A 15,563-nucleotide genomic window follows, 5' to 3' on the forward strand; every position below is an offset into this window, starting at 1 on the left:
ACACGCGCGCGCGCGTGTGTATGTGTTCGTGTATTGTATTTCATATTCGGATCGAAGTGGCAAGAACGATAACGATGTATCTTCGAAATCTATCGGACTGTTCCTTTGATCTTTTTATTACACAATTGAGACTTCCCTTATTTATTTAGCCTTAATCTAGCAAATATATTATTTCCTTACGTACTTTTATGCATAAATACAGTTCAGTGTGCTGCTATAATGCACGAGATTTCACATACGTCACTAATATATATGTATATTCCATAACTCCCGACGATGATCCTATTTCACATCTTTTAGTGCCGGGTATACATTTGTTTCATATATATATATAGCAACCTGGATCTTTACTCCGTGAGTGGCAGTGTAAATGCAAATAAATAAATGCAAACGATATAGTAGCCGTATTTTCAATCGCGTGACAATTCTAGGATAATGTCTTTCGATATCGCACGAGACGACACTGTGAATCGCTTGTTTGCGCGAGAAATTTCGTCCGAGAGTTCGAGAGAGTCGCCCTGTGTCATCTCTTCGCGTTCGTCGTCGGGTACATCAGTGATCAGGTGACGTTCTTCAAAATCCACGGTACGAACTTGGATATCCGCGTGCAGACGCCCGGTAAGTTAGCCTCCGCGCAACCGATGCCCCAGGATATGATACCCGCGAGGAAGTACCTGCCATCCTTTCCGCGAACCTGGAGAGGTCCACCGGAGTCGCCCTGTGTGATTCGCAAGAACGTAAAAGTCTCTCGGTGGAAACTCGATACATGAACAGCAGGTCGTATTTAAGAGAGTATTCTTATGCACGTACCTGACACGAATCTTGCCCGCCAGTCTCGTAACCGGCGCAAAGAAAAATGTCCGGTATGAACTCGTGTCTACCGGCCCTCAAGAACATTGACTTGCACCTGTCGTTGCTCACTATCGGCACGGAGACCTTGAAAGAGAGAACAATAAAAGTCCGTGGAACGTCTGAAGGGGCATGTGTAAGGCCAAAGGGTTTAACAATCAATACGACAATTACTTCCTGCAATACAGAAGGTAGCGTTCCACCCTCGCTTAATCTACCCCAGCCGGTGACTGTCGCGTTCTCGCCGATCAGGAGGTCATCCGTAGCCGGTAGGCAGATGGGCGAGATGTGGGCGGCAAACGTCAAGGAACTTTCGAGGCGCACCAGCGCGAGGTCGTACTCGTACGTGAAGAAGTTATACTTGGGATGCACGACTTTCTTGGCGACTCCACGTTCCACGTAGGGCAGTCGCTCTTGCACCGACGAGAAGTCGTACTCGCCGACTCGTATCCGGATTTGCGACGTCAGCAAACTGAAAGACAGGTGCGGGGCAAGGTTAAACGGGATTGCACGCGTCGTAACTGGAGGGAACGACGGAAATAACGTAGCGTACTCACTCGTCGACGCAATGGCCCGCGGTGGCGATCCAATTCTCGTTGAGCACCGCCCCGCCGCAACGGTGGGTACTCGAGAAACCGAAGAAGGAGGTCCTACGTACGGATACCTGCCATGGCCACCGGCCGAACGACGCGTCCTTCCCGCCGACGATCCTCGTTTCCGGCCGCGGAAATAACGGTGGCACCCCGCACTGCATGTTCTTGCTCTCGTCAGCGGCCGCAACAGTCATCACCGAACCCGTTGCCTTCTCGCTCGTCGTCGACGATCCTTGCGTCGTAGTGGCTGCGCTCGTGGTACTCGTACTGCTCGCGCCGCTGCTCGTGCTGCTCGTGGCCGTCATCGTTACCGTCGTGCTCGTCGGACTAGTCGTACCGCTGGCGGGGGACGTCAATGTGGACGGTGTCGTGCTTTGCACTGTGGTTTTCTTCGTCGGCCGCGGCCTAGTTGAAGTCTCCAAATGGGACGTTGTTATGTAATGCGCCGAACCCAAGGGCTTCTGGTATTCGGTGCTCTGTAAGATGAAAAGGATCAGGAAATGAATTGTTAACGTTAACAATGTTATAGATAAGATTCCATTGTTTTTCTCAAAATTTCAACAATGTATTTATCAATTTTAACAACAAGTGAGTATCAGATCAGTAAGATGTGTGTGTAAGGATAAATAAATATTAACATTTTCCATTATCGGGAGGAACCTTTTGTTTAATAATAATTTTGACGAATTTTATATAGTCCGCCCTTTCGTCTTTATGTACTTATGATTTGAAACATGAGAACGAGAGGAAAGAATAATTATGGCGGCATTAATGAATTTTTGCTCTACGAAGAAAAGAAAACGGCTTCGTACCTGTTGCGACTCGGTTGGCTTTAGACTCGGTCGCGGAGGGAAGTTTTCCGGGCCATTCTGAAGAAGGCTGGGACTGTCGGTCCAGTGAGGTTTCAAAGACGGCCTAGGTGGTGTCCAGCTGTTCGACCAGAAATGAGAACTCGTACCTAAAGACGGAATTCGCACGGTTTCCGGCACAGTAATTGCGGTTATCGGCTTGGATGACGAAGACGCTGACGAAGACGACGACGACGACGACGACGAAAGCGAGGAGAACGATGTTGGCAAGGATGAGGACAACGATGACGGTTTCTGTTTTGTGACGAATGCCGGCTCTGTAGTCACTTGCCAGTGAGAGGTTTGTGGCACGGATCCGGCTGCGCTAGAATGAAAGATAAATTTTAAGTTGGGCTCGATATGGAATGAACGTAAACACGTGACTGATGTACTAATGATTTATTAAATACGTGAATTTTACTTGTCACGGTATGATACGCTTTATATGTATTATGGTACGCAAAATTGTTTACATAAATATTTTTATAAATATAAATATTTCATAATACATGTAAAAAGAACTATTAGAGGCGAAACGACAGATTTACATATATATATATATTGCGATTTGAAAACTAGACGACTTAAAAACTAGCCGACTTAAAAACTAGTTGCATACCTGGTGGAAGGCTGTCTGGCATACGTCGGCCTGACAGTCGTTGTCGTCGACGTTTTCGTGGATAGTACCCAGTTGGGCCTCGAGATAAAATTCGGCCTATGATCTGGTTGACTGCTTATTGGCCGATAAGTGGTCGTTTTAATTGAAAAATACGGCTTTGAGAAGTCCGTCGACGATGGTTTTGACTGTGCTGGCTTGGTTGCCCAGTGCGGCCGTTCAGTGTGCACGAAATTCAAGCCCAGATGCGTCTCTTTCTCAGGTTCCTGGCGGAAAATCAATATTCCATTAAACTCGCTGCTTATATATCGTGAAATAAAATAGCTTTGCCACCTACGATATAAATATTTCCAAGCCCCGCTAAAAAATCCAGTCAAAGGAATATTTTTATTAAATTTCCACCACATAAATATTAATCCCAGTATTGCTGCAATGTACAATTTTTACAGAAACTGGATAAGACAGTTTTAGTTTTTTTTTTACCTCTATCTTGATATAATTTTATTATAATTGTCAAAATGGACAAAGTATCTTTCATAATTTAAATAAACTCTCAAAAAATAGGTGCCTGACTGATCCAAGGAAAGTGAACTCTCGACGACAAGAGAAGAATGTTATACAAGAAATCCTTTTAAAGTTATCTCGCTGAATCACGAGTTATAATCATAGAGTGATCGCGAGTTATAATAATAAATTTTCTTCCTTACGCTTTCAATGACGGAATTGACATTCGGTCGATTTATCGTTTCCTGGACGCTGAGATCCTGAACGTCTTCGGTCTTCCCATCGTCCGGTCTCGACTCAAAGGGCCTTTGATTGCCCGGTTTACCCGGTTTGCCCTGTTTGCTGGGCTTGCTCAGGCCGCTCGAATCGACGGCTTCATCGACATCGGCGTGTTCCTTCCCCGGCAAGCGCACCGTTAAAGTGTTGTGTGTCTCCAGCTTGTCCTTGAAACCCGGCTGGCTTAGAACGGACGATGGATTGTCGCTCGGCGTTCCGTCGTCCGGCCTCGTCTTATGATGATGAGAATGACCCGGATGATGACCCGGTCTCTTCGTTTCTTGCGGTCTCCCTTCCGCCCACGTGTCCGTGGACGCGGAGGACACTGCGGGGGTCTGCAGCACGTCGACTTCGTGCTCGGACGTTGGTTTGGCGTGCGGCCTTTTCTGCAAAGGCCTTCCGACACCGTGCGAATACGGTTTCATCGGTCTGGTCGAGCCCCCGGAGCCACCGTGAGATCCCGAGAAGTGATGGAGACTCGGTTTCGCGGTGGTTGACGCTGCCGAGGAGAATCCCAAGAGGGAAGTCGACGTCAATCTGATGGTCTCGTTCCCGGTTGGCTCCGCCAGGAGTGAACCCGGCCTGAGCGTACTCGTCGTACCGTCCGCGTGTTGCTGCTGCTGCTGCTGCTGGTGCTGCTGATAATGATTATGAGGATGGTAAAACGCGCCTATCGTGTTCGCTGTCGTGTTGTGAACGCAACAACTGCCGAACATGAAGGTATCCACGCACACACCCACGTGCGTCCCCTCGGACTTGATGCACTCCCACACGAACATGCACGTGCCTTCTTTGCTCTCCGTACCGGGCACTTTGCAGGGTTTCGGGGTGATTTTGTAACCTGCGCAAAATGGAAAACAAATCGACCGTTTCAGGCTATTTCTCATCCCTTCCGACGATCATCGGCGCTCGAGTCTTTGAGAGACTCCCTTGGACTACACGTCGGTATTAAGAAACGCGAGCCGACAAAAGACGAATATCTCATTTATTTCCTACGTACGTTCGCCGTTAAACGTAACTGACTTTAATCTCACGTCTCCATTACATTATACATTTCTCACGTCGGAGTCCGAAGTCAGACGGCGCCGTAACGTTAATGCGCCGATGAAAGCACGCTAACGTCGATCATACTGTCTCTCGGTGAATTTAACAACTTATAATTTCAACTCACAATTCGAGAGACCGGTGTTTCTATGCACGCCCTCCGAAAAATCGGGGCGAAACCTGCCTCCCCTCCCCCCCTCCCCCCCGAGTATAACGAGATTACATGTATTAAACTTGACGGGCATACCGAAGGATGATACCATTGCGTGACATCGTGTCGCACGGTACACTACGATAGGTCATATCATGCTCGACAATTAGACTGTCTCACGTATGTTATACATGAGGTCTACCTCGCCGTCAAGTTCGGTGAAAGTGTACCACTTGTCGAAGCACGCGTGAGAGATCGTGTAAAAAAAAAAAAAATGAAACTTAATAACTGGAAGGAGGTACGTAGACCTGGGCCGAGTCATTAACCGAGTCACGGTAAGACTCGGGTAACGTAAATTACGACCGCAGCGATGCGATGTAGGAGCGCTTCACGCAGTCGCTTTCACCGCTAGAAACATGATCGTGTCAGCCTGTATCGCGACTGCGTTACGTTATAAAGGAAAGAAGAGTCCGCATTAGGAAAGAAGATTTTATCGCGCGTTGTTGCCTTCGAACGGACTCGAATCACTATTCGAGAATTGACCGTCGATGCCGTTCGACATTCGCCAGCCAGATCTCGTTAAAAAAAAAATTACAAATTGTGCAAGTCGTAAGTTATTATAATATCGTTATGTACGTTACAGTTTATTGTAACGATTATTCTACTTGCGAAATACTTGTCGAAATATAAAATGTGTCTGGCTTGATTCGAGACAGGTATTTCCATCTCCAGCACGAACGTGTGTCTAGGCTGCGCCGCGTCTTTGTTGGCGAAGCTCACAGCTGATTGCGCGGATGAATTATCCGAGAGCAGGGCAAGAAATGATAGATAAAGAAGCTTCTCCCTTCGGGGTCGGGGATTCATCGAAACAAAAAGAAAGTAGCACCTTCTTTCGCTTTTCTTTTCTCACGCTCACGTGCACGACCGACTGCACCTTGACCGAGTTCTCCTTCCAATTAAGCGTTATACATTTATGGGGAATCTTCGGACGGGAGGGAAGGATGCCTCGAAGGGAGGACGGGTGCGAAATGAAGACAGGGAGAAGTGAGAAAAGAGAGGAGGAACGGCAGGTGCAGGTTTGGCCGCCTCGAAAGTACGAGACGGGGACGACGGGGGTGGGTGTCCGAAAAAAGACGTGCTACAGGGAGTGTGGTATATTCGCTGGAGATAACGAAACGGCGGAGGCGCGTTTAAATGACCAAAAGGAATATTACTGACTGTGACCTCGATTCAGCGTACTGAGAGACCTGGCGATGCCCGACCACCAGAGAATCGTGGCCACGTAACCGATCCACCGCATCCTGATCCCTGAAAAAGAAAAACGAAATCGGTTATTCGGTGGCCGATTCGACCTATCGCCCGACTGGACGCTGCTTATCATCATTGGCACGTGTCAATTTAGAGCAGCGCTTCTCCCCCGAGGACGTGTAAATCTCGAGAGGAGTCACGCGAGGTGCTGTCAACAGCCGCGCTCTGCTACGTCGATTGCAGCAGACAGGCGATATAAATTTTGTAATTCTATATATTAAAGTGCTTGTCAGCAGCATGCGAGCATCTACGATCATTCTTTCGTCGCGTCCATTGTCTATTGTCTGCCACGTCTGCGCTCCTTTCTAGTTCACTTTCCCGTTGCACGCTTCTCATATTAACCCTTTCAGAGACGTATCTAATCTCACAACCGTGCGCTTTTCTCTCTCTCTCTCTCTCTCTCTCTCTCTCTCTCTCTCTCTCTCTCTCATTGTCAGTCAAACTACTAAAACTAAATAACTAAATCGTTACGGGCGTATCGCGAAGATCACGCAACTTAAGTATCGTAATTTCTTACATATCCTCTAAATGGCTATAATTCGTATAATATAACTACTTACGAGAGAGGAATTCATGGAATACTCGGCAATACTAACTGCGTGCTTATATCAAACTTCCGGAATGTGTATTTGCTTTCGATGATATGCCTTTTTGCCAGGCAACGAGGTGAAAAAAAGAAGATAAAAGTGATAGGATAAAATAGATTTTACGTGTCCAAATATTATACGATAACAAATATTTGATCGAAAAAATCAGTAAAGGTTTGCTAGTTTTTAATCTAATTTATATTGAAATTGACAGAGCGAGAATAAAAGTCTTTTTCTATACTTAGTAAGTTCCACCTTAAAATTTTCAAGATTCAACATAGATCTGATATGAATGGAAGAATTTAAAATAGATTAGACGAGCTTTGGATTTATTCTTATCTCGTATCTTTTAATTTTAATCTATAAAGCAGTACCATATTTTTCCGCCTGTGTGCGTCAAATGGTTTTGCAGTTATATATGTACATATACAAAGCTTTGGCTAAGTCGTTTAATTGAAATTTTACGATTTAACGCTACAATTGTATAGAGCCTGTGGATCGGCAGATATATTGCCGGCACGTGCATCCTATAAACTATCGGGACATTCCAAGGATCGTACGAAGAATTCATGATTTCTAGTCGATCGTTTTGCAACGATCCGAGATGGCATCTCGACGATGCGACAGGTGCATCGAACGCACACTAAAACACATTGACAGGAACAAAAAAGATACCCTGGACCGACTTGTCACCGAATTCTGGCCCAGCATTCCAGGTCATCGACGCAGCATTTCGCTCGCTTTCGAATGCTCGATCGAGGATACCATCGTCTTGGAACTGTCTCGTCATCATCATTGAAATTATCTTCACCGGTGCTACGCGTTTCGAATATTCCTCGCATTTTTTCTTTTAGAAATGTATTCAACGTGCAAAAGCCTTCTGAAAACTTAAGATACCTATTCCCATGTGTATAATTATTCCATATCATATACTATCTTTGTTGTTTCTATATCTTTTTTTGGGGAGGGGGGAGGGGGGCCATTTTTCAAACGAATATATTCCTCTCTTTGTATAAAATTCGATTCTTTGTAACTTCCTTGAACATGACGAATAGAAATTGCGTCTGGAATACGACTCAATCGAACGTATTGCATCTTGCATAACTTTTACGAATATAAGAATCCCGGATGTGCGTCTTGGGTAACTTTCTCGATATCCAGAGAAAATAGATGCAGACAAGTCGGATACGTCCCGACAATGGATTTTCTTTTCCTACTACAGAATTTACATTTGTTCTCCAAGTTTTTACAGAAAGATTGCACTCTTTTTTCGATGGATTTCGGAATGCAGCCTACTCACCGAGAGATTGGTTCTTATTTATGGATTCAGTATAAGAACCAATCGCTCGGTGTGTACATAGATAAATTATAAAATGTAAAGATTCGTCTTTCTTATCCACAAGTAGAGTCAATAAATATTTAAGTACCTAATGAACTGAAATATGTCAAAAAAAAAAAATTTTCGGTTATTAATAAATATTGTTACGGTATACATTGTTTACTTGCTTCTTTTATAACTTTCTCACATTTTTTCTACGAATTGGAACGTTTCAATTTCATTTCAGAAAATCAACATCTTTTCGTAGAATCTTTCATATGTGATGTTAATTATGAAATATCGTAAGATTTTTAAGATTTTTTAAAATATATGTAACAAGTATAATTTCTGAGAGAGAGATGAAAAATCTTATAAAATCTAAAAAATTTGAAAATTATGGGATTAGAAATTTCAGAATATTTCAGAATTTACTTATATGAAAAATTCTGAGAGAAGAGAACTTCTGATTTTGCAGATAAGTTTTCACAATTTTATAACATCGTTGCATTATTTACAAATGACAATTTTACTTACGTTAAAACTTCCATCAGAAAGTCAAACGAGTTGACGTTTATTTAACATAAGGTTATTCATTTCCTTTTTCAAGTAGTTACATTTAAATAGAAGAACTATGTACACACACATGCTAGAATTAATATCCGGCTTTTCTATGTAAACGGCTGTTGTAAAATCGGGTTGTGCAAAGTCTACTTCTACATGCTTGAGACAGTGTTTGAGAGCCGGAGGCCGCTCTGGGACAAGGTCAAGAAGCAGAATATAGAACTGTCGCTGGCCGCGACTTCTCTCACTACACCGGTAGCTGCGGTCGCTGCCACTTGAGGCAGAACATGTAGCAAGGACGGGCAAGAAGAAGCGCCGGATGACCCAGTGATCGCGGATTTCAAATCGTGTTTATCGATCTTCTCACGAAACCGTCCGCGAGTTGTGTAGAAGTGCTGCTCTGTCGATAGCGGATTTATCCATTAGCTGCAATAAGCGTTCGCCTGAGAGGCTCGCGTGTTAAACGGGCTTCAGAAGGAAACGCGAATTAATATTCATAATGATCGAATATCTGGTTCGCTAGGCATTTTTGCACCTGGATAGTTACGCTCGAATAACGTTGTACGAAGTGCATGTACAACGCAACCATAAAATTATGCTTCTCATACATGAGTTTCTCAATCTGCCGTCATAATCTGCCGTCGTTAGCGAAACGAATATGAGATGCATGAATAAACCACGCGTGATTTATATAGTCGTACCTGCGCGTTGTTTGATTAAAAAAAATATTTGGAGAACGTGAGAGGAGCAGCTCCAACACGCGCGACACACCGCTCGATTTTAATACACGGTCTCAAGTCGTATATTTACTAACGTCGGATTTAAAAAGGAATCAGTCAAGTGCGGGTCCATTAGCATTCACGGTCGTGACTGAATTTCGTAATGCTCCAGGATCTCTCCTGCGTTGACTTCCCCGTTCCCAGACACGTGCCACATCACGCGTGAGATGTGTACATGACTATTTGAAAGAGACACTGTATACCCTATAAGTCTAACGTAATTCTTCACGCTCCTTACATACGCAAGCGTTAATACCTCGAAGCAGATGATCTCGATTGGATTTTTTTATATATTGCCCTTTTAATATTGTTATAAAAGGTGCACTCTGCAATCATCGCAAATTGATATTGGCAATGAACAAATTCCAAGGAATATATATACCAACCCTGGTGACAATTTTTCTCTATAATTTTTATACGAATTGGAACACTTTTCAGAAATACTCTGAAATATTCGGGGAGTTTACATCTTCTCTCAGAATTTTTCATGTAAGTAAATTCTGAAATATTCCGAAATTTCTAATTCCATAATTTTTGAAAAGTATTAAAAAATTTTTTTAGATTCTGTAAAAACATTTTTCATCAGAAATTATACTTATTGTATATTTTAAAAAATCTTAAAAATCTTACGATATTTCATAATTAACATATATGAAAAATTCTACGAGAAAATTATAAAATTATAGAGAAATTCTGAAAAAATTATATAAAAGATTCTGAGAAAAATTTCCACCAGGAAGTCGAGGAAAAGTCGAAACGATTTCGTTTTGACGTCACAAGAGTTAAAATAATAATTTTTCGTTACAACATTTAACTGTTTATTGACATTGAGAATGAAAATAGAGTCAATTTGATCTTTTATTGACTCTTTTATGTGTTTCTTGGTTCGATAGCGATTAGTAATGATAGAGCACAATGCAACTACCGTAATCACATTACAAGTACAACAAGTGTACCGCTCAATAAATGCAAGCCACTGTTAAATAATAATAATAGATAGATTACCAGAGCAGTTCGATAAATTGTAACGTAATGGTAGTAATGGTATATATGACGAACGAGGTCAAAATACAGTAAAAACGATATACGAATCCTTGTCTCGTGGTAAAAGGCAAGAACATCTTCATTGTTTATTAGGATTATTTCGCGTATATATGTGTTCCTCGAGAAAAGCATTCCGCGGCGATAGTCGCATTCCCAACGCACGTCACCTACCAAAGAAATATTCCGTAACGACTAGCGGTCATCATAGTTACTCGTCTTCTCTCATTTCTGCTTAATCGTTCTCATCCGACAGCAAATGCATCTCAAGATTCTCACGTAACAAGTTCACGCGACCTATTCACGTTCCGTTCGGCCGCATGTCTTGCGTTAAAAACAAATGTCTGAAGGAAACTTCATACGCTGGAAGAAGTCTGGAGAATTAAAGAGATCGATTTTGTAATACGATTGCGTTCCTCGCGTCGCTCTCCGCTGCAATTAATTCATCAACAGCATCGACTTGCGTTCAATGAAAAGCGCGATAATTGCAGAAACTTTCTTGTAATATAATATTAAAAATGCAACATGTGTAAATTAATCAAAATATTTTGCCTACAGCTTGCATCTGTATAAATGTTTACACATTTATGGCAACTCTTGGGGAGGAAAGTATATGTATAAACAAATGATAATTCAAAATCTTTCAGTTTCATCCTTTCAATCTACCAATGAAATTTAATAATGAAAATTTTCCACAACTTACGTCACAAAGAAATCGTTTATTAAAATGTATACCAGACAATCGTGTAATTCTATGTAGAAAAAATAGAAAGCACGAATCGTTTCTTTTTTTTTTTCCATTCTAGCGAATTCGTAAGAATCCTTTACGATTTTCTCTCGAAACGAAGTCTGCTCGCTCTTGATATCGTGGCAGCCTTCTGTGCCAGTGGTGCGATATATACGTATCGCTGTTACTTTATTTCAACCGTCGCGGGTGAATGATCAACGCGACAAAATAAAATCGCGGCAACGAACGGCTAGCACTGATTCAGGAAAACATCTCGCCGGCTTCTCAACGCGCGCGTACGCCCTACCACGTGAATTGAGTTCTCCACACGGTGCTTTAATCCTCGGTGTAATTTAATTTACGTCTTCCCCGGTAACGTTCGAGCGGCGATGGCAAGTTTAATGAGCGGGCATAACAGTTCTCGCTTCAGGAAACGAACAATGATTAGGGGAAGTAACAGAAGCGCGGTGTATAGTTTGCGGCTCGGCGGTGTAAAAATATTTGGACCTCGCTTGCCGGTCGTTGCTACGGGAAAGGTTTTTTTCGAAAAAAGTTTCGAGACGATGGGACTTTTCGTTGGGACACTATTGCACACCTTCATCGATCGACCCGCGCTGCTTTGGCGCAGCAGTCTTCGATCGATTCTGTATGCGCGCTGATGGTGATCGTGATGGCGATCGCAACGCATCGGAGTACCGACGTACTCGAGGAGCAATGATGGTGCGCGAATTGGAGCAAATCGGAACAGACGAGAAACATACACGCGCGTACGCGATAAGGCAACAGATCAGCGATCAGCGCGGCTGGCAAATCGGTTTGCGAGCAGATCGAACGATCGTCAATCGAATGTTTGGTCTGTAAACAACGCACGAGCAGCTGTATATGACGTGTACAGAGACGAGCAGTCGTGTACGGCGTCGCTGTACATTAATGCGAGGCATTGATGCAAGATATAGCGGAGGAATGGAGATGTCCTGTATCACGTCCGACGCGCCACGTGGGACGTGGGTGGGCCGACAGGATGCGCTTCCATAATCCAAGGTCTAGGCGTCCCGTTGCACGGAGGAAGCCGAGCGAGGAGCTCGTGGAAATCGTGGAACGGGGAGCGCCGGCAGTTTGATAAAAGCATATACGAGGAGGAGACGAACGGTCCTGTCGCGCCGATCGCCACGCTTGTATCGCCGGTACCGGTCCAAGTCCCGACGACTCCGCCGGTCAGATTCGATCCGGCTGCGATTCGATCCGGCTTTAAGAACTCCGCGAAAGAGCGGAATCAGCAGGATCTTGTAGAAGCGATTCGTCCGGACCGTCTCGGAAGTCGGTAGACAGAGCTTGACGCGAGATTAGAGATTTGGAGAACCGTCAATGTTTCTTTTCACGATTTACTTTGGAATACATCCGAATGTATTTAAAGGATCCGTCCTTTATTCTTCAATTAGACTGCGCTAGAATTTTTCCTTTTTTTTTCGTCTCTGCCAAGTCCACGTACGTCTGTTTCACTTGAAATCCCAACAATATATACTTCAGCTACAGAAAACAGACCTAATGCGAACCAAGTGTAAGTAAGTTCACTTGGACGATCGCTCATTGATCAGGTCTTTGGTCAGGCCAGTTCAATTTGAGCTCCGGAATGAAAGCGCAAAGATTTCGGGGACTGTAAAGTGTTGATAAGTATCGCTCATTGCCAGACGCGCGATATATAATCGACATTACATTTGTTTCGCGTCGACGGCTTTGCGTCTTGGCTCTCTGGACAAGCTGTAATTGGACAGGTTTGCCTTCGGCGTTGACGATAAGGAGACTTTTGGAAGCAAGCGACGCAGAAGGTATTTGGCAAAGAAGCTCTATTTGGGCTAAAAGAAGAAATTCGCTGTCTTCGCGACGATCGTAACTCAGACGTCGAATGACGGACGCGACGGAGGAGTCGCCGAGCAAGTATTCCGGAAGTGTGACAACGGTAATGGATAACTGGAAATCGTGCGCCATCGACACTACGGACGACGTACCTAACGCGCGGTGGTCTCTCTCTCTCTCTCTCTCCGAGATAGCCAGAGAGAATATCGCGGCTACCGTCTCGTCCCCGAAGTCACGTTCAGCATCGTGACGGTATTTTGAACGGCCACTAGATAGATCATAGCGACTGCACATAGAGATCACAGCAGCCGTTTACGCTTTAACGCCTCTCGATCGCGGTTGCCCGCGTAATACAACTTTGCGCACTCGACATGGACATTGATGAGGGATAGTACCGCGAGTTTCGAGATCAACTCTGGTTGGAGAAACCTTGCTGACAATCGCAATCGAAAATTGTTTAATATTACGACGAATAAACGATGAATCGAATGAATCCTTATCTAATTTAATCCGACATCCGATGTCTATCAATAAGGCTCACTGATATCGTCAAGATTAATTGTAATTGCAACGATCTCAGGCTATTAACGTAGCAACATCGTTTCACACTGAGAGAAAGGATTTTGTTAATTTAACAGGCCACGAGCATCTTTTAACCGGTGATCGGTAAATATAAAAAATTGTGTCGGTAACAGAAGCAAAGTATATAGAATCTAATCTATCTTTTGAATAGACTTTAGGCTCGTTTACGTGGAAATCGTAGATGATCGTGGATCTTAAGTTGTAGGAAACTGACCAAGTACAGTTAACTAGAATTGGTCAATTTCTTACGATTTCAGACCCTGCAACCGTCTATGACTTTTCTGTACATATATGAGCCTTTTATTTGTTAGCGAAACTATTCGATTATTTACACTGATGAATTAATTTGCAATCGTGACAAATCGATCGTTTTTTAAATAAATACCACATTTGTTTTCCCTTCATTTGTTCCTATAACAAAATCATTTCTCTCAGTGTACAAGACATAGATCGATATTCGTAGTTAGTTCTTGTTTTAACTGTCTTATGTAACGTTCAACATCCCAGTATGGTTCTGTGATTGGTTTATAATATTTGAAGACTGGAGATGATTTCATATATATATAAGAGTCAGGCGTGAACATCGGCCGTATTGTATTAGATTAATTTTTTCACCTTGTTAGTTTAATAGAAAACAATTATATGAGTGTACACAAGCATACAAGTAATTAGTTAGAAAAAAAAATGAATTATTTCATCTAATCTAAAAGTGTACGTCCGCCAGTTGCAACTCGTATCGAGATAAATCCTTTTTAAATTCGCGGCGAGAGATACCTGGATCGTTCTCGGACCGGATTGGTCCGCCGGATTTGGAAGCCCACGGAGTCCTGGAGTAATCACTTCATCCGCGCTCACTTCGAATCAACGTATCCTCGTGACTCATCTCGTACGCCACACACAACGACAACCACGAGTTTCCGACGGCATAATCGCACGAGGAAACTCCACCATCGTGATTCACCGTGATTCACGACGTGGATCAGGGTGCGGGATGAATTCCTTCGGCGTTGCGCGAGGACCGGGACTGATTCACCGAAAGCTCAGCTCTTCATCCTGACAGAACCGATCGGGCGCTCGAAAACGATTTCTCGCGCCGCGGAGGATTTAAACGATGGTCCGGCGTTTCGAATGAGATTCGATTCCTGCGTCAGGACCGGACGGATCGATTAGTGGACCCCGAGATGCTCGGTCATCGGCGTTGCGTTGCAACGAATAGTTATCGATCGTTTGACCGCATCGTGTTAGATTAGAGACGCACGATTCGAAACTGCAAAAAAACGTTCCGCGGTAACACTGAACCCTACGATATCCCGACGTGGACGGCCGTCGCTTCATCAGGAAACCGTGGTTCGCTGTTTAACTCCGCTTACGCGCATTGTTTTGCGCGTCGCAGCTGACTTCTCAAAATTATACTTTGCTCTCACTCATTAAACACGTCGATAAGTAAATAATTTCATTATTGGTTCGCCCGAAGTGACTTGAGAAGGTTCGGAGACGGTTCTGTGTTTTTCCAAATTCAACCTTTGGGCAAAAAAATTGAAACGCGTGCGTGCGCGCGCGTAAAAATCCGAACAACGAATCGACGAAGTTAGCGAGCGTGTAAAAGGGACGGGAAATTCGATCGCACGCGCGTGATGCTGGAATAGAATAGCGGGAATCGAAACCGAACGGTTGAGGTTTAGCCGTGACGGACGCCGGGCTTGTACTGAACGGCTTAACCGGTATACACAACCACCGACCGTCATCATCGCAGCCATCACCGGTCTCTCCCTCTCGTTCTTTCTCTCTACTCCTGTTTTTCTTTCCCTTCTCGCTTCTTCACCGTCTCTTCTTCCCGCCGTGCCGACCGAAGCCGCGTCTTCGTCCACCGCTAACTATTATCGCCACCGTCACTCGACCTTCTTCCAGCGTGTGTATATATATAT

The 15,563-nt window shown here is 43.9% G+C and overlaps 2 protein-coding genes across 2 annotated transcripts in view; both read right to left on the bottom strand.

The window, feature by feature from the left end:
• LOC108746355 (docking protein 1) overlaps nucleotides 1-1,405 on the bottom strand; it is a 29,809-nt gene extending 28,404 nt beyond the window's left edge. Inside the window, exon 1 of the mRNA XM_018483068.1 lies at nucleotides 1,394-1,405. The gene's annotated coding sequence lies outside the window, so the exon portion shown is untranslated. The remainder of the gene's footprint in view (nucleotides 1-1,393) is intronic.
• The window catches only part of LOC108746351 (serine proteinase stubble-like), a 40,927-nt gene continuing 25,381 nt past the window's right edge, over nucleotides 18-15,563 (bottom strand). The window contains exons 2-9 of the mRNA XM_018483064.1: nucleotides 6,100-6,189; nucleotides 3,614-4,527; nucleotides 2,910-3,172; nucleotides 2,255-2,615; nucleotides 1,407-1,918; nucleotides 1,024-1,321; nucleotides 811-936; nucleotides 18-718 (exon numbers count right to left, since the gene is read on the bottom strand). Coding sequence (XP_018338566.1) covers nucleotides 560-718; nucleotides 811-936; nucleotides 1,024-1,321; nucleotides 1,407-1,918; nucleotides 2,255-2,615; nucleotides 2,910-3,172; nucleotides 3,614-4,527; nucleotides 6,100-6,181 — 2,715 coding nt within the window. The 5' untranslated portion in view covers nucleotides 6,182-6,189 and the 3' untranslated portion in view covers nucleotides 18-559. The remainder of the gene's footprint in view (nucleotides 719-810; nucleotides 937-1,023; nucleotides 1,322-1,406; nucleotides 1,919-2,254; nucleotides 2,616-2,909; nucleotides 3,173-3,613; nucleotides 4,528-6,099; nucleotides 6,190-15,563) is intronic.

Source organism: Trachymyrmex septentrionalis, unplaced genomic scaffold (assembly GCF_001594115.1).
Source record: "Trachymyrmex septentrionalis isolate Tsep2-gDNA-1 unplaced genomic scaffold, Tsep1.0 scaffold168, whole genome shotgun sequence".
NCBI lineage: Eukaryota > Metazoa > Arthropoda > Insecta > Hymenoptera > Formicidae > Trachymyrmex > Trachymyrmex septentrionalis.